The 24,702-nt window shown below is 47.7% G+C and overlaps 9 protein-coding genes across 9 annotated transcripts; 4 read left to right on the plus strand and 5 right to left on the minus strand.

Annotated features, from left to right (window-relative positions):
- Positions 1-4,715: 4,715 nt before the first annotated feature.
- On the minus strand, positions 4,716-5,419 carry EDB93DRAFT_169325 (uncharacterized protein). Its single transcript, XM_041455577.1, has 3 exons — positions 5,255-5,419; positions 4,998-5,205; positions 4,716-4,937 (listed from the first exon to the last, which is right to left on the minus strand). The coding sequence occupies exons 1-3, from the start codon at positions 5,258-5,260 to the stop codon at positions 4,747-4,749; spliced, it is 405 nt and encodes a 134-aa protein (XP_041301353.1). The 5' UTR covers positions 5,261-5,419; the 3' UTR covers positions 4,716-4,746.
- A 1,492-nt stretch (positions 5,420-6,911) lies between these two features.
- Positions 6,912-10,211, plus strand: EDB93DRAFT_1268284 (uncharacterized protein; the record flags this gene model as incomplete). The annotated part of the gene is made up of 9 exons (XM_041454279.1): positions 6,912-6,962; positions 7,011-7,118; positions 7,178-7,318; positions 7,372-7,534; positions 7,588-7,784; positions 7,837-7,981; positions 8,030-8,495; positions 8,583-9,351; positions 9,380-10,211. The coding sequence occupies 9 exons, from the start codon at positions 6,912-6,914 to the stop codon at positions 9,710-9,712; spliced, it is 2,373 nt and encodes a 790-aa protein (XP_041301354.1). The 3' UTR covers positions 9,713-10,211.
- Position 10,212: 1 nt separating this feature from the next.
- Positions 10,213-11,652, minus strand: EDB93DRAFT_169152 (ClpP/crotonase-like domain-containing protein). The gene is made up of 5 exons (XM_041455575.1): positions 11,304-11,652; positions 11,214-11,249; positions 11,071-11,162; positions 10,606-11,011; positions 10,213-10,546 (listed from the first exon to the last, which is right to left on the minus strand). The coding sequence occupies exons 1-5, from the start codon at positions 11,575-11,577 to the stop codon at positions 10,497-10,499; spliced, it is 858 nt and encodes a 285-aa protein (XP_041301355.1). The 5' UTR covers positions 11,578-11,652; the 3' UTR covers positions 10,213-10,496.
- Positions 11,653-12,142: 490 nt separating this feature from the next.
- On the plus strand, positions 12,143-12,551 carry EDB93DRAFT_1054942 (uncharacterized protein; the record flags this gene model as incomplete). The annotated part of the gene is made up of 2 exons (XM_041444740.1): positions 12,143-12,250; positions 12,303-12,551. Coding segments are annotated over 2 exons (357 nt in total), but the record flags the coding sequence as incomplete, so codon positions are not given.
- Positions 12,552-13,523: 972 nt separating this feature from the next.
- On the plus strand, positions 13,524-15,351 carry EDB93DRAFT_169312 (uncharacterized protein). The gene is made up of 2 exons (XM_041455576.1): positions 13,524-13,870; positions 13,923-15,351. Exons 1-2 carry the CDS (start codon positions 13,713-13,715, stop codon positions 15,181-15,183), a joined length of 1,419 nt encoding a protein of 472 aa, XP_041301357.1. The 5' UTR covers positions 13,524-13,712; the 3' UTR covers positions 15,184-15,351.
- Positions 15,352-16,424: 1,073 nt separating this feature from the next.
- On the plus strand, positions 16,425-17,925 carry EDB93DRAFT_1184428 (autophagy-related protein). Its single transcript, XM_041450760.1, has 4 exons — positions 16,425-16,786; positions 16,846-17,138; positions 17,195-17,431; positions 17,496-17,925. Exons 1-4 carry the CDS (start codon positions 16,467-16,469, stop codon positions 17,693-17,695), a joined length of 1,050 nt encoding a protein of 349 aa, XP_041301358.1. The 5' UTR covers positions 16,425-16,466; the 3' UTR covers positions 17,696-17,925.
- Positions 17,926-19,504: 1,579 nt separating this feature from the next.
- On the minus strand, positions 19,505-21,051 carry EDB93DRAFT_1108971 (uncharacterized protein; the record flags this gene model as incomplete). Its single annotated transcript, XM_041447908.1, has 8 exons — positions 19,505-19,569; positions 19,665-19,797; positions 19,847-19,866; positions 19,918-20,014; positions 20,062-20,134; positions 20,183-20,479; positions 20,524-20,910; positions 20,963-21,051. 8 exons carry the CDS (start codon positions 21,049-21,051, stop codon positions 19,505-19,507), a joined length of 1,161 nt encoding a protein of 386 aa, XP_041301359.1.
- Positions 21,052-22,069: 1,018 nt separating this feature from the next.
- EDB93DRAFT_1184444 (triose-phosphate transporter family-domain-containing protein) lies at positions 22,070-23,934 on the minus strand. Its single transcript, XM_041450761.1, has 6 exons — positions 23,702-23,934; positions 23,458-23,646; positions 23,284-23,372; positions 22,747-23,185; positions 22,554-22,693; positions 22,070-22,504 (listed from the first exon to the last, which is right to left on the minus strand). The coding sequence occupies exons 1-6, from the start codon at positions 23,872-23,874 to the stop codon at positions 22,101-22,103; spliced, it is 1,434 nt and encodes a 477-aa protein (XP_041301360.1). The 5' UTR covers positions 23,875-23,934; the 3' UTR covers positions 22,070-22,100.
- EDB93DRAFT_1234880 (SOH1 family protein) lies at positions 23,906-24,655 on the minus strand (the record flags this gene model as incomplete). Its single annotated transcript, XM_041451342.1, has 3 exons — positions 23,906-24,215; positions 24,266-24,385; positions 24,435-24,655. 3 exons carry the CDS (start codon positions 24,653-24,655, stop codon positions 24,122-24,124), a joined length of 435 nt encoding a protein of 144 aa, XP_041301361.1. The 3' UTR covers positions 23,906-24,121.
- Between the last annotated feature and the right edge of the window lie 47 nt (positions 24,656-24,702).

Genomic DNA, 24,702 nt, shown 5'->3' on the forward strand with positions numbered 1-24,702 from the left:
CGGGCCGGAACATCACTATGCAGAGTATTCTCCCACTTCTCTCTCCTCAGTAGGGTCAAAAAGTTCCTCGAGAGTTGGCAATTGACCGAAAATGTGATTGCATGCCTTGAGATCATTAACTGATTGCATAAGGTCAACTTCAATGGATGAAAGTTGGTCAGCTGCAACTTGCTGTGGATGTGTGGGATATGCTATGGGCTTATCATGGGGTTTACACTTTAAGTTTAGGAACATTTTTGTGTATGATACTGTTGCAATTGCTCACTGGCTTCTATATATAGTTCAAAGGAACAATGCCACACAAGCAGAACAATACCTTTATATGTTACATTATGTCCCACCCTATCAATTTTGTACTTCATAATGCATACAAGTCATACAAAGGCTATGCATTATGCAATATGCAATATACATACAATTACATACGGAACATCGATGGGATCCTGAAAAGTCCATGCATTATGAGCAAGTCTACTGTACAAGAATTTTTGGGAATATTTTCCATTTTTTGTCATGTTTTACCATGTGTCACAATTTATCGATGACTTCAATTTTGTGTGACGGTCACACAAAATAGCATTGATTCGTCGGACATGTGACACTGTGACGAAGCTAAGAGCTTGTTCGGTAACCTGAGTTTGAATGAAAGTTGGGCGCAAAGTTTGACAATGCACAGCATTGAACAGGTGGCACGACGAACACTGGTGTCGGAGATCGAATGTCTTTCCCTTCCGACCATGGCCACGAAATCTGTTATCAGCCATCGCGCATATGATCAGCGCAGAAAGCAGATCTTTGTAGCAGTCGCTACTTTCATAATCTGTAGCCAACTCCAGCTGATACAAATGTCTTTACCAAAGGAGAAGGCTCACTGGGAGGATGCTGAGGTTGATGCCCTCCTCGACTATCTTATCACACAACGATCAAAGTTGGCTGGAACCAACTTCAAAGAACCGACCTACAATGAAGCTGCCCTCAAGATCGCAGGGTTGAAGAAAAGTAGCCCAGTAAAGATGGCATCACATTGCAGGGTTAAATGGGCAGGGGTATGTTGTCTCTTGTGCCACTCTGAGTCCAGCCATTGCTGATGCAAATATTTTAGTTAAAATCTACTTACAATGCTATTGAGAAATATCGCAACCGATCCGGGTGTCATTGGGATAGTGAACATGGTGCTAGCATTCAGGGGGAGGCAGCTGAATCTGTGTGGAATGAATTTATTCACGTATGTAATCACATTTATGTATTAATTTCAGCTGAATTTATCTTGCCACAGAGCAGCTCTGGGAAGTCCATGAAGTCGTTCAAGAACACCAGTTGGAGGTTCTACAACAAGATGGACCAAATCCTACCGACTAACAGCATTGCACATGGATCTGCTTCATACAACCCCACATCATCAGCTGCAACCGGCACTCAAGTCCCAGTGCCAGGTCCCAGTGTCAGTAACATCACTGATGATGCTGCACCAGTACCAGGTCCCAGCACCAGCACCAGCAACATCACTCATGATGTCAGTACTAGTATCCCCGCCCTCATGCCGCCTCCTTCTTCTACCTCTAGCCTGGGAAAGTGCCAGCTCGACAACATGACATCAGTTGCCCCTTCCGCATCCATCATGTCTGAGTCAGTCTCGCAGCTGGTACCATCAGAATCCGACAGCAAGAAGCTCAAGTTAACAGGTACAAGTCAGCGTAGCAGTGGGAATGGTGGCAGAAAGGGCAAAGATGCTGCCAGCGCCGCCGCATGGATGAACCTGCAAGGTTCCATTAATCGCCTGACCGATGGTCTTACAACATCGACCGTCACTGAAGATTCTCGGGTGGCGGATGAAACAAGACGTGCGCTGGACAGCATGCAAGCAGAAGAGGACTTGTCGCATGATGAGAAGATTGTCCTCTTGAACATGTTCTTGCTGAATGCGAGAATATGCACTGTGTATTTGAGTACCACGCCGGAGCTTCGCATTGGTTTTTTGCAGTCTATCATTCAACAAGTCAAGCACAATATTCCATTTTTGTAGTAGTAGCAGAATGTTGTACTACTACTGTATCAAATAGCATCATCGTTGTCAGCATCATTTTCAAGCTCTGCATACTGTTCATCATCTGAAGCCGCCTCCTCATCACTTTCCAAGAACTGATCTACATCCATCAAGTCTCGTTCATACAAGTAGTTTTGATAATCCTCCCACATTTGCATTGCAATCTGATCACGAAGGTTGTTTGCGTTGGTATGAATGGGTGCTGCACCTGAGTTATTGGTGTCGGCATGTCCTGGAGGTGCTGGGAAGGTGTCGTGATGGTTGTCATTGACAACGGGTATGTGCGGCAAAGGACCTTCATCTGGGTCATGAGAGCAGATGTAATTGTGAAGAGCGCATAGCGCTGTAGGAATCCGTGCCTGAATGTCAATGCTATATTCAGGGGATATGAGAAGGATGCGAAAACGACATTTCACAACACCAAAAATTCGTTCAATGATGTTGCGAGCTGATGCATGACGGAGGTTGAACAACTCTTCTTTGTTAACAGGTCTAAAAAATAATGTCAGATGAGCAAAAAAAAACAACTGAAGGTTTACCTAGTGCTAGCACGGCCCCATTCAGCAAGGTGATAGCGAATGCCACGATAGGGGACTAAGAGCTCTTTACATGAGGGAAACCCTGAATCAGCAAGAAGATATTTTCCAGGTGGGATATTCAGGCCATCATTGCGAGCTACATCCCAGAGTCGAGCATCGGTTGCTGATCCCTCCCAGCCGGTCAGTGTGAATGTAAAATTGAGGTCAAAATCGCACACAAAAAGGCAATTTTGAGAGATGAAGCCTTTGCGATTGTAATAGAGGTGGCGGCTGTGTGAAGGAGGGTATGCATGGATATGACTGCCGTCAATCGCTCCGATGGCATCTTTGAAGTAAGGCCAGTGTTTTGGGTTGTCGCGAATTTCACTTGAGACAGGTGTGCTGTCAGTGGGAAGGCGGACATGTGTTATGTAGAATGGATGGGACGAAAAAATAAAGAGCATCTTGCGGAAATAGCTGTTATATGAGTGACTTGGGGTTAGTACTAAGTTCAAGCAAGGTTTTGCAAACTACAAACCGAGAGACTGTATCATTTGACCGCTGGAATCGTTCCGCGAGACTGTCTTAAAGATAATCCGGTCACACACGCATATAGGAATATTGCCAGCTGCTCCTCTAATGATACGTGGCATGAATCTGCATGGCCAAGGCTTCGAAGATCGTTGACCAAACTCTCAAAGACCTCAGCGTGCACCCCAAGCTCACAGCGTATGCGTTCAGGGTGGCCAACAATTAATTCCATCACCCATTCTTGACTGGTCAATGACGAAGTGTGGTAGGGCTCAGGATCCTCAGGGGTCTGTTGTATGAGTAGATGTGTAGTAGCGGCAAGCAATATGTTTATCAGGAGAGCAATGTAACGGAAAGTGCGCTTGCGGACTTCTGCTCTTGCGATGTGCACCGTATCCGGTTGAGTTTGCTGAAGAAGATGAGCTGCAGTGAGATGCCCCCCATGGGGGGTAATGGGATTAGGGAATAGTGGCTGATTTACTGATAGGAGTCCCTGTGGATCCATGGCTGGTATGTTGTACCAACTCGTAATACCTGTGATGATCAGCACTGATCCTTTTCAGTCTCCGCTCACAACTCAGACACACCTGCGCCACATCAAAATTGTGCATTGAAGTAAAGTTGCTCTAACGTGGATTACCGAACAAGCTCCTAGTCATGACCTGGTAGTAGAAGCATGCAGTGCCTCGTCACATGACACCCTGAACCAAGTGGGGTGTCATGTGACGAGGCACTGCATGCTTCTACTACCAGGTCATGACTAGTTGACTTGCGGTCCTGTGCCCCGTTGGGCTAGTGCCAAGTGGCAACTGGTGCACAACTTGAATCACCGTTTTCGTGTTTGCTCATTCATTGTTGTCCTATTCTGTCTTCGGTGTCAATTGCAAAAGACTTTGTTATCGTTCATAGTGAATGCTTCTACGACGTCGGAATAACATATTCTCAATGATATATTCTTCGCAAAAAATTGAAATCCGCATGTCATATATTAACATACTCATAGTTCGCAATGGCCGTGATCAATCGCTGCCACAAAAGGCTCGCTTGGAGACGTCATATGCGTTCTCTCGCACATTCAATTCCCCTAACGTGGAATTCTACTATGGTGTCAGACGCTCTTCGATCTTGTGCCAAATTCAATTGTGGCACCTTGATGTATGCCGTCCGTATTACATATGAAAGACCATAGGTTCTGGCAGGTATGGAAGACAACCGTAACCAAAGGCCTCAATTCCCAGTTTGGATTGTAAAGCATAATGGCCAACTTGAAGGCGCAGATGATGGTGATGTTCTCGAAGAAGTAGAAGAAAGGGCAGCCCAGGGAGAGGAGGATGTTGCAGTAGGCACCCAAGTCCCCGGTGACAACGAAGAAGGAGAAGGAGACCACGAGCCTGACTCGGAAGCTGGGGACATGTCTTTCGCATCGACCGTCCCGGAAAAGAGTGCCGAGAGCGTTCTGGTAGATTTTGCGATCGTCCGTCTCACAGCAGTGCCTCAGCCAGAGGAGAAGTCTCGCTGTGGAGGGTGGCGAATAACTGCGGCAAGTGCTTGCCTTCTCGTGGAAGTAAAGAGGTTTGCAAACTTGAAGTAGTGTAGTGTTTTCTCCGGAGCATTGCCGGGAACTTGTGCTTTTGATCCTTTGACTAGAACTTCTCAATCGTGAAGATAATATTTCTTTATTCTGAACAACCGTTGCGACAGTAGTGGGGGCAAAGCGAGCTCAGCAAGCCGTTGTGACAGTGAATGGCCCAGCCTGAGGTTCATGTATTTGATCGGTAATAAACGCACAGTACACGCACCTATGCAGCAGAAGGAGTCACTTTTACTTTTACCTGGTGATGCGCGTTGAACGCAGGCCATGTATTCAGTTGTCATGAACATATCACGAAATAAAATGCACTCACCCGCCTCTACGACTCCCCTAACAGAACAGATAGTTACGCACTGTTGTCTTCCTGGAACGTCCATTTTGTTGGCAACAACGCGCAGTAAAGAGGAGTTGAGAGCTCTTATACATTGTGGCTGAGCCCAGCGTAGCCCATGTACGTAGGTGAGAGGTCGAGCGTAGAAAGACGGCAAAATGAGCCGGAGCGCTCGAAGTAAGACTGACGGCTTTAAAAATCATGATTTGGATAAACCACGTATTGAAAGACGAAAATACCTTCATTAGGAGCGAATTTGAGACGGGAGAAGAGATGAGTAGATGATATTGCAGTGAGCTACGTGCTCTCGGACGAGTTACATGATGAGGTAGATATCAGCTTTCATCCAACGTCAAGGGCCAGGAAGTAGAAATTGCACTATCACTGTCGGATGAGACAGGATATATTGTAAAGGCTAGGGGATGAGTCGGAGTAGGGTCGGAGTAGGGAGCGTTTTTGCCGGAACGGATCGTGATGGCGAACTGCCTCGTGTCTTGGGCGTCTATGGAAGCGAGAAGGAATTTAGTGTGATGAAGTAACATACTATGCACGCACCTCTGCAACTTAGAGAAGGACACCAAATGCATGAACCGTGCTCAACACCATCTCCAGTAAAATGTCGCAGCTCATTCCAAGCACTACACTCCGTCGAACTTTTGAAAATCATGAGAACACCGTAAGGGCAGTCGCAGTGTTCCCCGATAAACCACGAATAATTACGGGCTCGGAGGACAAGACACTTGGTCTGTGGGACTTGGAGACTGATGCCGTGTTGAAGAAGATGGAAGGGCATAGCAGTGGGGTGCAGGCATTGGCGGTATCGTCAGCTGGGCAAATAATAGCAAGCGGTGGTGAAAATGGAGAGCTCATCGCCTGGCACGGTGAAATTGGCGAATCCATCACTCAACCTATCAAAGCCCACTCCGATGCAATCATATCTTTGGATTTTTCTCCAGACGGCACGGTGCTGGCCACTGGTTCATATGACCACACTGTGAAGTTTTGGTGTACCAACACATGGCAGACGCAAGGAGAACCAATCAATTGTCGCCTTTACCTTAACTGCATTCGACATTCGCCATCTGCCGAACTTCTTGCCATCGCAACATCCGCAAATATCCACATTTATGATCCAGACACAAGGCAGCGCGTCGCATTTTGAAAGAACACACCCTCTCACTGGCATGGACGCCCGATAGCACACGCCTTCTTTCAGCAAACGGTAATCACATACGGGAGTGGGATCCATTGACCTGGCAGCAGGTCAGTCATCTCTTGGACTACACCCACGGTATCACCACCATTGCCATTCATCCCGCTGGCACCCTCATCGCTTTTGCATCTGGTGACAATAGTATCTGTCTCTGGCGGCTTTCAGATCGACGAACTGTCGCTATCTTCCAGCACATATTTAGCCTGACATGTGTTGGACGGCAAGCACATCCTCAGCGTAGGTGAAGACAACAAGATGTCAGAGTGGACAGTACCCAGCGACACTAATTCAAAGGCGAGTTTCGATCCTTGACTCTCATAACACAATTCGAGCATTCTTCGTGCAGATTTTGGCTATAGCGACAGCCCGCGACGCATGTGTAACTAGAGACCTATTCACCGCTGAAGAGCTACTTACTCAAGAGATCCACACCGATGCGAACAACTATACTTCATATGCCAATCGGTCATTCGTTATGGCCCGGAAACACGCCTGGGATCACGCCCTTGAGGATGCAATCATGGTGAGATGGACTGACCCGTCACGATCCAAGTGGCTAACTATTATCCATGACATAGTCCATCAGCATCCATCCTTCGTTGACAGGCTATATTTCCAAAGGCATTTCCCTGTGCGGAAAAGGCCAAATCCGGGAAGCAAGAATAGCTTTCGATGGTGCATCCATGTTCACGAACCAGGATTCAGCCACCAACCAATTGCTTCTCTTGATCAAGGTAGCTTAAATTTGATCTGCATGCTCTCTGCTTCATTCTGTATTTCAGGCAATCGCAATCTTCAGCGCAGGTCAATATGAAGAAGCAATGCTGCTCATAAAAGAACTCGCTACCGCTTGTTCGGATACCGATCCTCTTGCGCGTCTGGTTGTGGAGGTAAGTATCATGCAGCTATCTTTAGTCATCGATGCTGATCTTTGTTGCTCGCACATTAGGAATATCTACGTGTTCAGCTCGGAATGAAAGCCTTCAATGGTGCGCGTCACGACGAAGCTGTTGATCACTTCACTGCCGCTGTGAACTCCACTGCTTTCTCATCGAAATATATTCATTTTATATACCAGGACTTGACCGTGGTGCGTGAAGATGATGCATACATGATGCTTTTCATAACTGAGTTTTTGTCCAGCTCTTTGGCTGGGATCTCGAGTCCTTGTTACTAACTACACACCAGAATCGGTGCCAGGCTTTCCTCTTGGCAGGTAAACCCGATGAAGCCCTCGAGGCATACAAATACATGATGTACGCTGTTGACGAATCTGCAAAGGCCAGCTGCCTCAATTGGTCCAATGGTGAGTTTTTACTTATTTCACCTAGTTTTCATACTCACCCGTATTTCACTCAGAATTCAAGGAACGATGTAGCGTTCTCTGTGTTGCTAACGGAGATACTGCCCTTGCTGTGAGCGATTATGACACGGCTATTGACCTATACTCTGCGGTAATCAACTTGCATTCTGCATCTGATACCGTATTTGCAAACCGCAGTAAAGCGAAGTTGAGCAAAATGTTATGGACGGAAGCCCTTCTCGATGCGCAGAAGGTGCGATGGCAGCTATCATCCGACAACCAGTGCTCATTGTGGAGATTCATAGGTCATCGAAATCGACTCTTTGTCTTATCATGGATATAAATTGAAGCACGCAGCACTTCACGGTGCACAGCGCTATGATGAAGCCATTCAGGCCTTCCAAATGATGCTGTCGAAATTGGACAATGCACCCGACATTCAGACGCGAAGTAAGCCTCTGATAACGCATTTGTCAACATGTTTAACTCTTTCCCCAGAGCTACGCCAGCAGTATCTGAAACTCTCTGAAGTAGAAGGTGTCATTCAACGGGTCATTGATGCTCAATTCAACAATGCGCCGTTGCGTGTACTCGACACCACCACCGGTCTTTTATGCGATCGAGAAACGCAGATAAGCGCCTTCAAAATGAGCACAGAGTACAAGGAGATTGTGTCATCAACAATCACGCATGGAGACTTGCACATGAAGCACATCGAAGAAGTGGTGAAGAGGTACTTCCAATATGCCATGCTATCACACAGGTGGGAAGGGAAGGAGCCTCTGCTTCAGGATATCGAGGGCATCAGCGCATACGACTCGGAGTTGGATCCCATTGGCGGCATGACGAAACTGCGGTCGTTCTGCAAAACTGCTCGCGATGCAGGGTATAAATGGGCATGGAACGATACATGCTGCATCGATAAGAGCAACAACGTCGAACTCCAAGAATCGGTTAACTCCATGTTCGTCTGGTATCACCACTCTGCGCTTACGATTGTCTACTTGTCTGACGTTCCACCTTCGTCAAAGTCTGGCGCACTGGCATAAAGTGCTTGGAACACGCGCGGATGGACGGTTCAAGAATTCATCGCTTCCAAAGTCATTCTCTTTTATCAGAACGATTGGACTCTTTATCAAGATGATCACACTCCCAACCACAAGGATTCAATCGCGATCATGCAGGAGTTAAAGGAAGCGACGGGCATAGACCAACCAGTCGTCCCAACCTTCCGTTCCAGCATGCATAACGCCCGAGAAAAACTTCATTGGGCGTCAACCCGCGTTACCACACGTCAGGAAGACATCGCATACTCGTTGTTTGGCATCTTTGGCGTCCGCCTGCCTGTAGATTATGGTGAGAAGCAGGACAAGGCTCTCGGGCGGCTCCTGCAGGAGATCGTGGCTCGGTCGGGCGACATCACTGGTCTCGATTGGGTCGGAAAATCATCAGAGTTCAATAGCTGTCTACCAGCCTCCATCACTTCATACGAAGCTCCACCATGCAGACTACCACCCTTACCCGAAGATGAAATTCAGTCATCGGTTTCTTCGCTGCGAAAGACGGTGACTGCTGATTTTGCTTCGAACCTTTATACCCTCCTTCGGAACACTAGCGCCTCTCGCTTCGCAGCACAGAGACTGCATCTGCCTTGTATTGCATTCAATGTCAGTGAAGTCAGACGGGTGTATAGTCCAGCCCCGGAAAATCATTTCACGTATGAAGTGAAGGCAGACGGGCTTTGTGACTTGCTTGTCACCACCGCAGAGACCATAGTTCAATTCTGGCCGGCAAGGCCCACTGAACAAAATTTTGTCCTTGTCCGTCCCTGGGATCGTCTCTCTCCAGGAGCTACCTGACTTTGTAGAACCGCCTGGATTTATGGACCCGTCTGACTATGGAGACGATACGGAGAACGAGGAGGATTATTGCACGCCGCCTTCTTCTCCGTTGGACGACTCGTCTGGTGGTTGTCCTGCAAAACAAGAGGTGTTTGACCTAGAATCACGAGCATTGCGGTTGCTCGTTCGCCTTGGGCAGCCTTTTAGTGCATTTTTGCTAGCGCAGCAGCGCAGTGGAGAATACAAGAGGATTGCGACGGATCGTGATATCATTGGGCAGGTCAACGACGTAGTTTCTGTCGGAGACTTGATGGACATCAGGACCATAGAAATATTGTAGTCATATGTTTTTTGTTCCAAAGTTTATGGACCTATGCTCAGGCACACATATACTCCAAGTCCAATCGCTTCTCTATCATTTCTCACAAACCTTTGTTCGTCCTCTAAAAATCCTTCAAGAGTGGGCCCGCGTCAAGTGACCACGATCCATAAATTGGCATCATCATGTCTTTCGACAGATACTGGAAGAGAAAGTAAGGTAAAGAGCCGATTGGCAAAGATTTTGAAATGAAAATAGGCACACCGACTCGGAGAGCCCGCTCTTCTATTCTGCAATAAAAGGGCATTAGAACATGGATAGGTTAGGTTTGAGTCTCATTCGTTCACTCGTTATGATTGATTGTTCGCCTTCGATTTCGGTGGGTTTGTGATAGCGCAGCAGCATGCGAATAGAAGAGAACATGTATCAGTAAGAGGAATGGCTTCTGTTCACATAATGATGGATATCATGATATTGAAGCTATTGTAGTCAGTTGAGTTCGTTGTTGCAAAATTAGAGGACCACTAGTACCTTGTCGCGCGCCGTTGATCGAATCGTGCCACATTGTTGATCACAAGTTACTAGCACGACTAGACATAAACGCTGAGATATCGTTATCTGGCTGGAGGCCGATCAATCAGGAATCAGAGTATCATTGCCTAACCTCGTTTGTAATAGTCTAGTGATGTAACCTTAGGCCCTGGTGTCAAAAACTCAAACCTAGATGATAGACTCAAAGCAAGTCAACACAGGACAACACGGGGATCTTGACGAACGAGGTGCCCTCGTAATATACAGAACGCCCTTATGAGTGCGTCCACTCTGCCTTTCGTTTCTCAGAAAAAGCAGTCATGCCTAGCAAGATTGAAAGGGATCAGTGTAAAATGAAGTCGCAACATAGAAAATATGCCCACCCTCCTTCTGATCCTTGGTTGAAAACAAGGCATGGAATAACCGCTTCTCAAACCTCAGTCCCTCAGCGAGGCTCATTTCAAATGCTGCATTCACAGCCTCCTTGCCTGCACCCACTGCGATACGTCCTTTGCTTGCGATCTCGCTCGCCACCTTTACGGCTTCATCAACGACATTGCCCTCACGTACAACTCGTACGATGCCCCAGCGTTCTGCCTCGTCCGCACCTATTATACGTCCGGTGAGGACGAGTTCCATGGCGCGCGATTTCCCAATGAGACGGGCGAGACGTTGGGTTCCTCCGCCGCCAGGGATGACTCCGAGATTGACTTCTGGCTGTCCAAGTTGTGCTGAAGGCGCTGCGAGAAGAATATCAGCCTGCAATGCAAGCTCCAAGCCACCACCGAGCTGAAGGAAAGAACCCGAATGAAAACGTGACGATTAAAAATTGAGTCTAAAAAACATACGGCGTAACCACTGACGGCTGCAATAACCGGCTTGTTAAGTTTTGTGATGACTTCCCAATCAGCGAGGAAGTTTGTGGTGTAAGCTTCTGCGACTTCAGGGAAGTTTGTCAGAAAGGTTTCAAGAACTGAGGAGAGATATTCACAGGACTTGTCCTTCATTTCCTTGATGTCCGCGCCAGCTGTGCATAAACAAGTCTAATCGAGTCCAAGATCCGGTTGACTGAGAAACACACCCGCAAACGCGCGTTCTGACCCAGTGAGAACCATAGCACCCACACTGGCATCCTCATCAGCCTCCTTCATCGCATCAGATATGTCTTGGAAGTGCGCTGCATTGAGTGCATTAAGTGCCTTAGGTCTGTTTAGGGTGATGAGTGCCACGCCTGGGCTAGGCCGTGAGACGAGAACATTTGCGTATTCGCGCTGGGCACGCAAGCTTGTGGAGAAGAAACGAGCGCTGCTGCTTACATGGCGGAATGTTGAGCGGGAGAGTGCGACGAACGACATTGTGGATCAGAGGAGACAACTGTGAGGAAGCTCCGGGCCTCCGAATATGGCGTCAAACGGGCCGGGTCACTGTTGAAAGTAGCCGAGTTCACACCTCACGGTAAGACGTGACTAACTTGTTCATAATACTCTACTGGGAAAGGGCTGGGATGTATAGCTGTAAGTAGGTAATCCAGGTCAACATTTCTCCTCTGGAGTGATCTACCAAGCAGTAGCCATCGAACATCGACGCCCTCGTGCGCTCTTATATGCCACATTCCACAGGTGACAGTTATTATTTATCTTTCTGCTGAGTGCTGATATAGATATGTCGTCCCTGATTACTATGGAAATTTTAGACTCCAATGATGCCTTGGCGATGTCAGTCAGGGTTATCACCGAACGAGCACCTCGTCTGGTGTCATGGAACACGATAAGCAGTCGGAGGTCCTTAGCTCGTGAGTAGCTCAGTGGACCATCAAACTTCGTCAGCCGTTACAAACTGAATATCTCCCAATACAGTCTTCTCCAAAAGCAAAACGAGATTCTCGACCTCCTTAAGCGCTCAGAACTAGAGAAAGCAGACAAGGACGTCCGATTACAGTTCTGGGAAACATATGAGGTGGTAGCAGAGGAGGTCGACAGCGAGTTCCTGGAACGGTACAATGGTGATATCGATATTATCCCCACTTTCGTGCGTTCCTTCCTCAGAACAGTTTGCGAATCATCCCAATGAAATCTCGCAGGCGGGTCTCTTTTCAGCTGTCACCACCTCCTTCATAATTGCGTCACAGAATAATCCAGGAGACGCCACCAACGCACTGCTGACCCAACTCGTATTACTTGTGGCAAATGGTACTTCGACACCCCAGAGTATCACGCTTCCGCAACCAGCAGGGTACTCGTCTAGTAATGTTTGGGCTCAAAGCCTGGCCTACGCCAGTCTTTTACTTAGCCTCTTTGCTGCATTTGGTGCCATCCTGGGCAAACAGTGGTTAGGCCATTACAAGTCCAACAGATACGGTCATGGTTCAATAGAGGAACGTGGAAGGAGACGGCAACAGAAGATGGAAGCACTAAGGACGTGGTACTTTGATGCCGTGGTTCAATCATTCCCGGCGTTGTTGCAGGTTTCGTTGTTCCTTTTCGGCGCCTCCCTCAGTATCAACGTGTGGTCTCAGCAACAGACAATAGCGTGTGTCATCATCTCCATCACATTGTTTGGCGTTACGCTTTACGGATTCACCGTCTTCACATCCCTCATGTCCTCGGATTGTCCCTTTCAAACGCCTATGTCTATCGTCATTAGGCTTGCTTGGCAACTCATACAAATTCGCGTGGTTCAGTTATACGATCTATACCATTTGCGATATGTTGCGCGATACATTGGATTAGGCGTGGCGCTCGGAAAGTCGTTTCTCACGGGACTCTCTAGTGCTAGAAGCATACTCTCTGCTCTTCATCGAACGGTTACCAGTTCTTTTTTGCGTTCCATCCGAGCTCTGCGATCCAGTCTATCTGCACAGTCCCGTGCGCCCGTGATATGCGATCTCGAGTTTGGCAAACTTCCCTCTAAAGCAACGGAGTCATACCTTCCCGTAATTTCTCTGTCCTACGAATTTCCAGCCATTTCCGTCGCATCTTCGGATGCTCCTTCCGTAAAATGGTTGCTCGAAACGTCTACAGATCCCAACGTATTCATTGCAGCTTGCCAGCTGGTTCCCGAAATTGAATGGCCATTCGATTTTGATGTTTCCGCTATAATCTCTCTCCTGCATCGCGTGCTTGGAAGCTGTTTCGATACTAAGGATCGGCTGTTAGCGCCAGCAAAAGAACGAGCTTTAGCTTGCGCGACAGCCCTAGTCCATCTCAGTGGAAGGGAATACCTTCGACTGGACGGGGAGTATTATTCTGCTGCGCAATGCCCTTCTCAGCCTAGATATCTTCACTTCTGGCACCTTCTCAGCCGGGAATCGCTCGATGCTGATTATGCGTTGAAGATCAACCTTGGGCAGAAGTGGATAGCTGATTATACCTATCGATTCTTCCGGGATACACCAACATTCTCTTCAGCGTCTGATGCTACCTTGTTGTGGCTCTCTCAAGTCCTTCCATATGTTTTCCTCCTTCATAAAGACATCGACGAGCTCGCGCAGATGGAGGATTTGGCATTGAGCATCATCTCGATGCTCCTTGAAGCCAAGATACCGAACAAAGCCCCGTCATCTCAGGTACTCGCCAATTGTACACTTCTTGCTGGTATCTTGCTTGGGCTAAATGTCGACAAAACGGTGCTCGTGAAGGTGGACAAAAGGCATGGCAATTGTTTTGTTCTTGTTAGGTCGTCTATCTGACCGCGACCAAAGTGCTGCTATCGATGTTCTTGTCACTAAACTCCTCGCCTGTCTACAAGGCTGCATTGATGGAGCACATCCACAACACTATGCTTCCAGAGCCAAGAAATGTCTCCCACATGCCCTTCGCATCATTGAGCTGACAGGCGCGGTTCCTCTTGACGGCTCGTTTTTCCGAGCGGGCCTTGCATGCTGCAAAGAAATCTTCCTCGGATGCTCCACGATATCTGACAACAAAACCGAGGACTCAGAAGATGTGCAGAGACGCATGTTCGAAGCAGGAGCTGCGTTGCACACAGCTATATGTATCCCTCAAGGACCTCTCGGAGATGTCTACCAGCCAAACGACTCCTTCCTATATTGGTATGGGGAATTTACCTGGGCGCATGATACTCGTTCTTCCCATGAGTTTGAGTGGCTTATTGATTATATTTGCGAACTGCGCGAGCTCGAGGGTTATGAGGTGGAGGATACTCTTGCGGATGCGTTCCTGGCACTTAGTGCTATGAAAAGTCTTGGAAGTCGAGCAAAAGAGGCAACTTATCTGGACGTTCTCTTGTGGTCTATGGGACCAGAGCAGCCTGCCCGGTTGCGTTATGCTGCTTTGCGTGCTACGTACGAAACGCGAAGCACACTGCTGGCCGCCATAGAAGATACAGATGGCTATGCTCATTTACGGGAGAAACTACTTGCGCTTTCCCCCGCCATCCTCACCGCTATCTCCCCTAGTGAAGATGCTGGTGTGGAAGGTAGTCATGGTGTCTTATTCGATGAAGGACGTGATGGATGTTACTTGAAACTCCTCTTTGCCCTTGTGAAGAATTCTGTGTGGTGCAGTCGCCTTTCCCTAGACGACCACATAAACAGGTGCATCACTCTGATGGCCGAAGCCGCGGACAGCAACCCTCACGCATTCTATCTTTTCGGTATCTTCCTGCGGATCACGGCTATCTCAAAGGTCTTGGAACTTCCACCCCATGATATGTTCTCAAGGGCGAAATTATCGCCACTTGTCCCTGGCGCATGGGATGCGTTCCCTAGCGTGTATCTCTCAGGTGACGATGAGTGTGTGGAAATATTGCCGGACCTTGCAGAGTTAACGCTTGAATATATCCCGCTGGACAGATTTGCACTTGAGACGCTTCACGAGCGAATAGACTGGGTGCTAGATGTCCTGAGAAAATATTCGGAGCCTGAGAACGTTATTTCCGCGGTCGGAACATTATTAGAGGAGGTCAGAGCCAGGTTAAACTCACCGCTTGTCAGTATATAGTATATGATTCATGATGGACAGTTTGATTTACACGTACGTCTAATTCATGTAAATACGTGTATATCTGAACTACATGCCATTGCAACATTTGCGATGCAAGGATGCGCTACTCAAGGTCCAGGGTTGCTTTATGTAGCCTACTACAGATGCTTTTGCAGAATACGCTCCCAATTGAGCTGGAAGTCCGAAGTCTAGGTTCTCAGTGATGAATCGTTCATGATCGCTCAAGATTGATATGATATGGAACATCGAACTCAAAATATGACACCGATCCAGAAATAACTGCTCGTGATACACTGATGCCAGCTGCCTTTCTGAATGTTCTTCTGTTTGACCAATGTCTGTACCATCTCCTACTCGACGGTAACATCACCACGATAATTGATTTCATGTGGCGACGCCGGTCCGAGGCACTCTTTGGCGGCAAGCTGGGAAGCCTTGAATTATCGGAGTTTTTGGAGTCATCGTAAACTCTCATGACGCCCTGGAGGCTGCAGTCCTGATCGCGCCGAGGGTGGTCAATATTGGGGGCTAATAGTTATCCTTCACCTCCCAGGCAGTCGAAAGGGATCTCCGTTTTCGTACATTCACAGCCCTTGTGGCGCTCTATCATGGAATCGTGCGCCAAGCCCAAAAAGCGTCCGTCTTCCCTCCGCTGTTGAATGGATCTGTCAAGACAATAGTACAAGACGATTGTGGCGGCAGAAACACCCGATTGTTTATGATAAGTAGGAAGTCTCCTGAATCTGCGACCCTGGTAGATCTTCGCTTCTTCGAGCAGGATGAGGAATACACACGGACTCGGAGAATAGATCAGGCAACGGTATGATTGAAAGAATGGTTCATTCATGATTGGCGCGGATGGAGCCATAGGTCGGTATATTCGGTTGTGATTTTCCAAAGACATCCGGAATACTACGATCACTTGTACTCTTGACCTCTATTAGCTTGACTCGGAGTGTTACCGGGGAAACAAGGGATGCATCCCGTTTCTTGGCGTATTTGTCTCGAAACCAAGGGCCTTGAGAAACTTATGTGTCTCCCTGAGTGATATAGAGAGAATTAGCACCAGCCTGAACCAGCCCATCGACGGTACTAACTTACGACGTGGACCATATTTTGTGTGCTGGTGTTGTATGTAGTTCTGAGTTCTCTGAGATTGGTAATGTATCAGGCGCGTCGAGTCACGTGAGCCATCATAATTAGTCAACTTGCTGCTGGTCTACTATAGCACTCTCTCTTGAGCACTACCTGCAAATAGTTACCATCTTGACAGAGTTCTGATGTCTGCCTACGGTACTACGCGCCATCACGGTCAGCCGTCTGCGAACTCAACTCCAGCATCAACGACTCTTTTTCGCCGCCTGACATGGGAGGGCACTGTTCCCCTTGAAATTCGTGTAGACTCAAAAGAGTTACCAGCAAATTCCGATCGCGGCCTGGAATGTTATTATATTCAAGCTCCTCGTGTCAGTTACTTGCCTCTTCTTATGCCTGAGATACGACGATTCTTGATGGATGTCGTATTCGACGAGGCAGCTGGAAAGATGCTCAAGGAGGAAGAATGGTGGTTCGAGAGCGAGGAAGGTACGCTGTTGAAGTGGTTAGTTTCAGACCCTTGTACGTGGTACACGATGCATCCTGAACATGATATTCTGGTAGGCACTGGCCGATAGGGCTGATCTACGATAATCACACCATCTCTGCTTCAATTCGGCCACCGTCTCAGACTTCCACATCTCACTACAATCTGCAAGTGACTCCCTTGAAGCTCATTCTCCACCTTGCATCACCTCCCACAGAGAAGCTTCTTCTCTCGCCTTCTGCCGAATCTTGCAAACAAGCATTTATGGGGCAGCTCAAGGAGGCAGACTTCATAAGATGGGGAAACACGAAGCGCATGACGGGACTTCGGAAGCAAGACCAGGATGGTATCTGGGAAGGCATCAAAGAACGTAAGTCATCCGTTTAATTTTCTGTATTTGCGATTCAGTATGTTCGTCATTTCTAGATAACTTCGATGACTATTGGCGCGTCGCATCTAAGATAGTGCCTACAACCGCACCTGCGCGGTCGGGCTCTCCACCACCTTCCACGAATCCATCAATGCATGCAAGGCCACCATCTGTAGACCCGCAGAGTGCACCGGATCGTGATAACGCTTATAACGTTCGCAGTGTCCCAGTTAGGTTATATTTACCTGACGGACCCGTGATGCAAGACGTTGTCCCCCCGACCCTTGAAGACGGTGCGTTTTTATTCAAAAGGACTGCTGGTGAAGGATTGTTAGAACTGATCGAGTTACTCAATAGGCTCGGCACATACCCTAGTGCATTATCTATCTACGCATCTTCCCCTCCTCTTTCCACCTGCGCCGTATTCTGGCCCAGAACTCGCTTATGCTATGATGCATGGTGTGCTGGTACCTCCTGATGCGGAGATGGCATGGTTAGGGGCTTGTATGGCGGGCGCAGATGGGTGGGTAAGTATTTGCGTAGGAATCGCACGGTAGGCAATTATGGTGCATTTTCTACTGACCGGACGATAAATGTATGAGATACCCTTTCTCCACCGTAGTGTGAGTCAGTCACATCTTTCGAGAACTTGAAGAAATTTCACACCAGTAAATTTAATTTTCGCTCGTCTGTCAATCATCGGTTGTTCTGCGTCCCATCATGTCCGGATCTCATGACGGTGAATTCGGTTTCCTGAATATAAGTCCACCCCGCGGGCTGCATCTAATGGATATTGATGCAACCTCCCTGGTCCCAATCAGTGGTAACAAGAGCATGTGGAGAGTTGATCTCACAGATTTAGGATGCCTTGAAGTCCACGACTCACGCCAAATGTTGACTACTACATATGGACTGTAGCAACACTTACAGTTCGCGACCATCTTATCGCAGCGAGGCACAAGGTTAAACTTTGAGCCCTGTTAAACCATTATGCTCCAGCGCTCAGAATGCTCCTTTCTTACAGGGTTGAGGAGCTTGCCGCGAAACTACACATAAAATCAACCCCTGACCGCTCGAAGTTTGCCGGTCGGCGGGGATGATCAAGCTTAAAATTATAAAAGACACACAGTATGCATCACGGTCTTACGCGACTAACTTCACCGAGAAACCCACCGTGCCTAAATCGGATTGGCCTGCATCGACCCTTTGCATTGAAACGCGGGACTACTTGCAAGAAAACTATATACCCAGCCTCCAGGGCACAGGGCTGCGCTGATTCCGGGATACTTCATACCTTCGTAATAATTGAGCCCGTTCTATTGTGCAGTGCAAGACTAAGACTTTAATGTCACAAATTAGTAACTCTGGCGCCGCCGGCATATCTACCCGCGAATCATGGACTTGTCGATTTGTCCCTCGAGCGCAGCAGTTCGGAACGTCGGAACCTTGTTCCAGTTGCAATCGTTTTTGCACTTCCATTCCATTCTTGACAAAAGCCGTCGGAACATAAACTAGACAGTTTCTGATATTGTACGCATTGGCGCTAACAGTCACCGAACCCCGGACTCTCGAAGTAGCCGGCTGCCAACGGGTGCTATGGTACGTGAGGTAAGAAGCCCTGCTTAGTCTCGCAGCCATGATCAGACCATATGATAGAAGGAAGTCAGCTGTTCCAACACAGCATATCGTCACGGTCCCGACTTACAGGTTTTCAATTGAAAGACAAAAAAAAAAATAGAACACTTCCCATTCCGAACAGGTCGTGGAAGAAAGTCCTCGGAAGTCGGGAATTTCTTATTCAGCGTCAATGCACGATGTTATTAATGAGCACGAGCCTTGAGCGCATCATTTGACCGTTTTCTTGTCATGTTTTCTTCGTGATCGTATCAGATAATTACAAAGTTAGCTCACAACGTCTGAGTCAGACGCAGTGTTGTTTCAAACCATCGGCTCAACTCGGCCGCCGGCCAACTTGCAAGTAAGAAGGCAACTCGATGCGCGAACTACGGGGCTGGGGAGCGCAGGAGCGCCTGATCGGCGGAGCAAACCGACTGCCGATCTTGAGCATGATGGTGATGATGATGATCGACCTTCCCATGGTGATGTGCCGCAGCATGCACAGGTTAACTGACAATGGTGTAAGCTCGTGGAGCTGAAGTTCTCGCACATTGCTTCGATTCTGGAAGTTCTGTGTATACAGGATATGATTGTAATCAATGTAACATGCAGTCTGGTGGTATTATTGATGTGAGTTTAATCTATATGTCAAGTGGATAAATAGAGGCGGCACGAAACATATGGTCAACGAAGGAAGCCTGCCAGCGGTCTCCAGGTGGAACGAGAAACCAAACTGTCTTCCCAAAGTATTAACCAGGGAAAGAGGAGCATAAGAGTTTAACCTTAATGACAAAGCAAAATTTTGGTTTGGCCACTGCAGCGGGTGTAAAAATTGGTTGACCATTGGAATTATCCCGATACTTTGTCATGATGAGGGTGGTTTAGAACACAAGAAGCCTGAGAACTCACAAGCTGATGAGGCGTACAATTGGGAGACACTTTGCCATGTCAGACGAAGACGATTTTGGTAACTGTCATAAGGGCTCATTTGCCTGGTGGATTCTTCAGACAATCCTATAGCTATCGCAGTTCTCATGGCAAGCTGATCGTTGATCAGAAATAGATTAGCCAAGGATTCCGATTTCACTTACATCGCCGTATTGTCGGAATCCTAAGACACAATACTTAGCCGAGGAACAAGGGAAACATTCCCAGTACTCACCAAGAAGCCGACCAGTTTTGTATTCTGTCCATGCCAGGGTAATGACAGCGTGAAGAACGTCGAGAGACGGTTGGTTAAGTGCCGCGGACAACATCTCCTACACATTCCATTAGATCAGCAGAACCCACACACACGGCCACGAACCTTGGCATTCTCACAGAAAATATCTGCAACATTCTGCGGACCACGTGCGACGACGTCCGGTATGTCAGAAAACCTGTTTACCGCGTTCATATACAAGTTGAGTGCATTCCAGAAGACATACCTTGCGCCGAGTGCTGCGATACAGTTGGAGAGCAAAGGGGATAGAGTCTGGTGTCGAAATTTTTCATATAGGTCATCATAAGTCATGAACGCGCATTGGCTGCCAAGTTGACTGATGAATATCTGGATGAATTGCGGCATCCAGCTGCGTTGTGGCATCTGAGGATGCATCGGGTCAAAGACCTGAGTTGGCCGGTAGCCGCTCGACGTGGGATGGGGACGACTCAATGCCTGACCTGGACCAGGAGTTCCGTATCGACGAGCATGATCATCGGCTACAGCTGTATGTCTTCCGTGGCTATGTCAATGGATGTTGTTATCTGATACGTATGAATATATCACCTATGAGCTGTAGGAGGCCTTGAATGATCTGGATAAGTTTGATAGCGACCGTGATCTGTGGAAGCTGTTCCGGGTGGCGAGTAGGACGGGGAGCGAGAGACAGAATTGGCATATCCTTGCGATGGTGACGTGTGCGCGGTCGATGCCGGGGTGGCGTGCTCGCTTGTACTACTCGAGTTGGAACGCTCTGAAAACTCTGGGGCCGTAGTGGTTGCTTTATTTGATGATCCATGGTACGTTGGCGCTGAACTGGGGCCCGCAATAGCTCGACTACGCTCAGCAAAATATCGTTCGCGATCGCGAAACTTGCATGGAATTTTAGCTAACTTGCAGGCCTCGCATTGTGTCTCGGGAGATGACTGCAGACACTTGATTTTCTTGAGGCGGCTAGGTGATGAATGAGTATGAATTATTTGACAGAGGGTTTTAGTGGCAGTACCAGTTATCACAAGAAGTCACAAGACGCGGGCGTTTCTTGTGACCTTGGGTCTCTTGAGGGGACTCGATAATGAATTGAAAACCATCCATGGTAAAGTGAATAGTTCAAAAGCCAGAATGGCCCGGATTTATATATCAGCAGCCTAAATACCTCGAGGCCGTTGTGTGAGATCTATACACCGAAGAAGTGAGATCAAAGTGAATAATCTCTGATTTCCCGTGCCCATACACGGTCCATAAGCGACAATGGATCGGGCCTCTTACCCAACAGAACGACGCCATTAATCCAGCATTTCAACGATCCAGCAGATGCTATTAGTCAATCCGTGAATGGCCGTTTCTTCTGGTTTCATATCGTAATAGGATTGACAATCAGCATAAAGCACTTAATCATTGATGGCAAAAAAAAAAAAACGTGCGGGAAATATAACTCACTAGTGGCATCACAAAAGCTCTAGACTGTTACACGTCATAAAGCAGCAGTCCGATTATCGCCTTCTACTAATTTGACCTACGGGAGTGTCCGGCTCCTTGATGGGCCTGCCAGTGCGTAGTGCGCAAGGCCGCTCTCATCGCCTCCTACAGGCACTGTAGAGGAACTTTGGTTCAATTTTCACACCGTATCCAGGTATTTTCCATCGTCGACTCAAGGGTTTTTGCTGTGCTGACTAAATTGATCGCATCAGATAATATTCCGCAGTAACCGAACGATCTGTCTCCCAACTCGTGTGGCCCAATCATTTGAACCAAAAATCACATCACCACCAAGTCAGAGTAAGCGCAAGGCAGGCCGCGTGGTTGCCGGGCTTTGCGGAACAGAAGTCACCCTACAAAGTCAGCTGTCCTCGGATCAATAATTTCGAACCATAACTCAAACAGTTCACTATTATTGCGTGTCAACGTAAGCTTAATACAAACTTGAGTTGTGCACGGCTCGGGACAAAATTAGAGAAGCAACGGTTCGTAATACTCACCAGAAGGGCTATGGTCGGTTACTGAGACTCCAGTCCTCTGACCCGAGCGATGGGGCCACAGGATTCACTTTCACCCGCTTCAGGTTGCAACTTCTCGAAAAGAGGTCAATACTAACTAGTCTGCATATGATACTATGTAATTGGAAGCATCCGGGACCTAGGCTATTAGTGGTTTCCATCTATACCTCTTTCAGCCTCCCAATTGAACTTAGAGAACTGAATGCTCCGGACTAGTTCGGCATCTTCTTCGCCTTCATGATGATCATCCGAGTCATGATCGGTGGAAAAAAGCAGGCGCTGATTCGTGTCGCTATCATCAGACCCCTGACGCTTTGTGGCGTTTTGATGAGTAACATAATTGTAAAATGTTTTCGTAAGGCTGTCACATACCGCAATATGACCATCCTCTTGAAGGTTAGCAGCATTAAGCTCGAAGTTGGCCCCATGCACGGAATCTGACGAGTTGCCCACATTCTCGTCGTCTATCACCACCATGTTTCCCTGCGCGTCTACCGATAGTCTACCACCAATAGAATCGCGGTACTTGTGAAACGTAAAAAGCGCAATCCCTACAGAGACCGTTAGAAGTGCCGCATTCATAATAGCTTCGAAACGGACCGCAAACTGTGATACCTACGCCAATTATGTTCAGTGGCGTAAGCTCGTCTCCGAAAAACCAAGCCGAGACTGTGATCGTTGAAACTTCCTTGGCTATTCCCGCTATCGACATCGGCAGGACTCCGGCCCGTTGGATGATGCTTTTATCACCTAATTAGATGGCTTCGTGGAGAGTACATAGTCATAAACGTACTAGTATTCACTCATGACCATACAAAACGCCAAGATACCGGGCGCGACCAAGAACAAACTCGAACGAAAAGTAGTGGCCATGTCCCGAAAGAAAGGTGAAGCGTATACGGTAAACCATCCCTCCCAGATGATGCTCAAAAGGGCTGTTGTGACGCCTGTTGCAGGAGCCAACCAGAATATGGTAGCTGCAGGATTATCTAGACCCATATTCTTGTTCTTCAAGAGCAGTTGCGTGAGACTCCAGCGGAGACCTCCACATGCGCTGGCGGTCATCACAAGCAAAAATCCGGGAAGAACGAAGGCCGTTTCAGAAGCCACCATAAGAATCACCCCGCCAAAAATGAGAAGAATGACGGCGACAAGTCGCAACGAGAACACCTCCAAACGGAAGAAAAATGCAAAGCATAATACGAAGATGAGAGAAGATGACTTGCACATTGCTGTGGACAACCAGATGTATGAGTTAAGCGTAAATTACGCATTCAAATTTCAAACATAGTAGGCCAGCGTCTAGCGAAGTTCAGAACTGAGAACTCACTATAGAATGATAAAGTAATAGTCTTGAGGGATAAGTTTGACAGACCAATATCGAGACCGGTAGCAGCGGCAGTAGGAATTGCTTTCTTGCTTCAAAGAGGCTACAATCAGAACCGGTGTCCAGTGAGGACAAGGACTGCCCGTTGGGTCCTGGCTAATGCGAGAAAGCACGTACCCATAATCTTCTAATGAAGGACTTCTATCTGGACGAAAATGATGCGAGAAACAGACCCGGAGAGCAGCAGCCAAGAGAAACTGAACAAGCATGTGCAAGGTAGTCACGAAGAGCGGATACGGAAATCCGAAAAGGTCTGGCGAAAACATCCATTTGTTGTACAAAGACAGCACGGTTGCGAATATATACCTATGCAGTCAACATCTAAACCTGTTTCAGGAGCCTGACAGTAACACCCACGTACCACGCAGCTATGAAGCACGTATTGATGATGGCGGTTCTCCACCATATTCGCTGTTTCTCTGCAAGCGACGCAATATGAACGTTGGATTCGCCGTGGTTATCCTCCCTGAAACTTGATGCCACCGGTATGTACGAGTGACGACCTTCAGAGTTATTTTCAGCATAGTGAGCCATGTAGCCTCCAAGTAATGGCAGTACTACGCGTGAAGTGTTTAACAGACGTGGGAATTTTCGATTTTCGGAAGACATCCAGAAGGGTCTATCTACTGAACTATATCATATGTCGCGACATAGAGCCTGAGTATACAAGTAACTCCTTGTGTCAAGCGACAAGTCTGTGTATTTGGCAACGCTTCATTTCATGGTTACTTTCGTTTACCAAAGCGCCCTAAACTTCTGCCAAGACTTCCGGTATACCATGTCACCCAAAAGGAGCATTCTGTTGTGATTGCACACCGGTTTCTTGAGGGTCAGTGGAGGCGATACCAGTAGTACTAATCCCTGGGTAATCTCGCCTGACGCGATGGATCATTATCAAGAAAGTACCTCTAATAATATATCATACCATGTTCGCCAGTGGTCATACTGCATTTGGCTGAGATATTCGCGCCATTCGTCTTTCTTCATTTCTGACCTGAATCGGGCATGTTGGAGCAAGTCAAGATGGTGCAGTGCGTGAGGGTAGCTGAACAAGGGCATCGGTTGCAGTATTGTAAGCGCTCGCATAGACGAACCGTATGAACCGGGCATAATCCTTCTCTTTCCAGTACATGAGATACTCCAAATAGTTAACGAATGCAGGTTGGTCAAGAATATTCTCCTGTGCGAGAGAACGGAGGTAGTATGGGTTTGCCAGCGACTGCACGAATTCTAGTTCAAGCTCAAATTTGTCGCGGTTAGCAGCCCGTAGATCTTCTGTCGTGGCCTGAGGCGATTGAGCAGGTTCAGAAGCCATCACGTACAAGCGGAGAAAACTTGTTATGAACGCAAGGCATTGCCAAA

Source organism: Suillus bovinus (assembly GCF_016758785.1).
Source record: "Suillus bovinus strain UH-Sbo-P2 chromosome Unknown EDB93scaffold_131, whole genome shotgun sequence".
NCBI classification, from domain to species: domain Eukaryota; kingdom Fungi; phylum Basidiomycota; class Agaricomycetes; order Boletales; family Suillaceae; genus Suillus; species Suillus bovinus.

Bases quoted from the DNA above. Each gene is read 5' to 3' on its own strand.
- EDB93DRAFT_169325 (XM_041455577.1), bottom strand. The intron at 4,938-4,997 runs GTGAGTGCATTT...CCTGCGTTCAAC, and splicing joins TAGGGGAGTCGTAGAGGCGG to GCGCATCACCAGGTAAAAGT.
- EDB93DRAFT_169152 (XM_041455575.1), bottom strand. From the start codon at position 11,577: ATGTCGTTCGTCGCACTCTCCCGCTCAACATTCCGCCATGTAAGCAGC. The intron at 11,250-11,303 runs GTGTGTTTCTCA...GTTTATGCACAG, and splicing joins GTCAGAACGCGCGTTTGCGG to CTGGCGCGGACATCAAGGAA. The intron at 11,163-11,213 runs GTGAATATCTCT...ACTTCCCTGAAG, and splicing joins GGAAATGAAGGACAAGTCCT to TCGCAGAAGCTTACACCACA.
- EDB93DRAFT_169312 (XM_041455576.1), top strand. From the start codon at position 13,713: ATGGAGGATTTGGCATTGAGCATCATCTCGATGCTCCTTGAAGCCAAG. The intron at 13,871-13,922 runs GCATGGCAATTG...CCGCGACCAAAG, and splicing joins CTCGTGAAGGTGGACAAAAG to TGCTGCTATCGATGTTCTTG.
- EDB93DRAFT_1184428 (XM_041450760.1), top strand. From the start codon at position 16,467: ATGTCTGCCTACGGTACTACGCGCCATCACGGTCAGCCGTCTGCGAAC. The intron at 17,139-17,194 runs GTAAGTCATCCG...CGTCATTTCTAG, and splicing joins CTGGGAAGGCATCAAAGAAC to ATAACTTCGATGACTATTGG. The intron at 17,432-17,495 runs GTGCGTTTTTAT...GTTACTCAATAG, and splicing joins CCCCCCGACCCTTGAAGACG to GCTCGGCACATACCCTAGTG.
- EDB93DRAFT_1184444 (XM_041450761.1), bottom strand. From the start codon at position 23,874: ATGGCTCACTATGCTGAAAATAACTCTGAAGGTCGTCACTCGTACATA. The intron at 23,647-23,701 runs GTACGTGGGTGT...TTGACTGCATAG, and splicing joins ACGTGCTTCATAGCTGCGTG to GTATATATTCGCAACCGTGC. The intron at 23,186-23,283 runs GTGAGTTCTCAG...GGTTGTCCACAG, and splicing joins TATTACTTTATCATTCTATA to CAATGTGCAAGTCATCTTCT.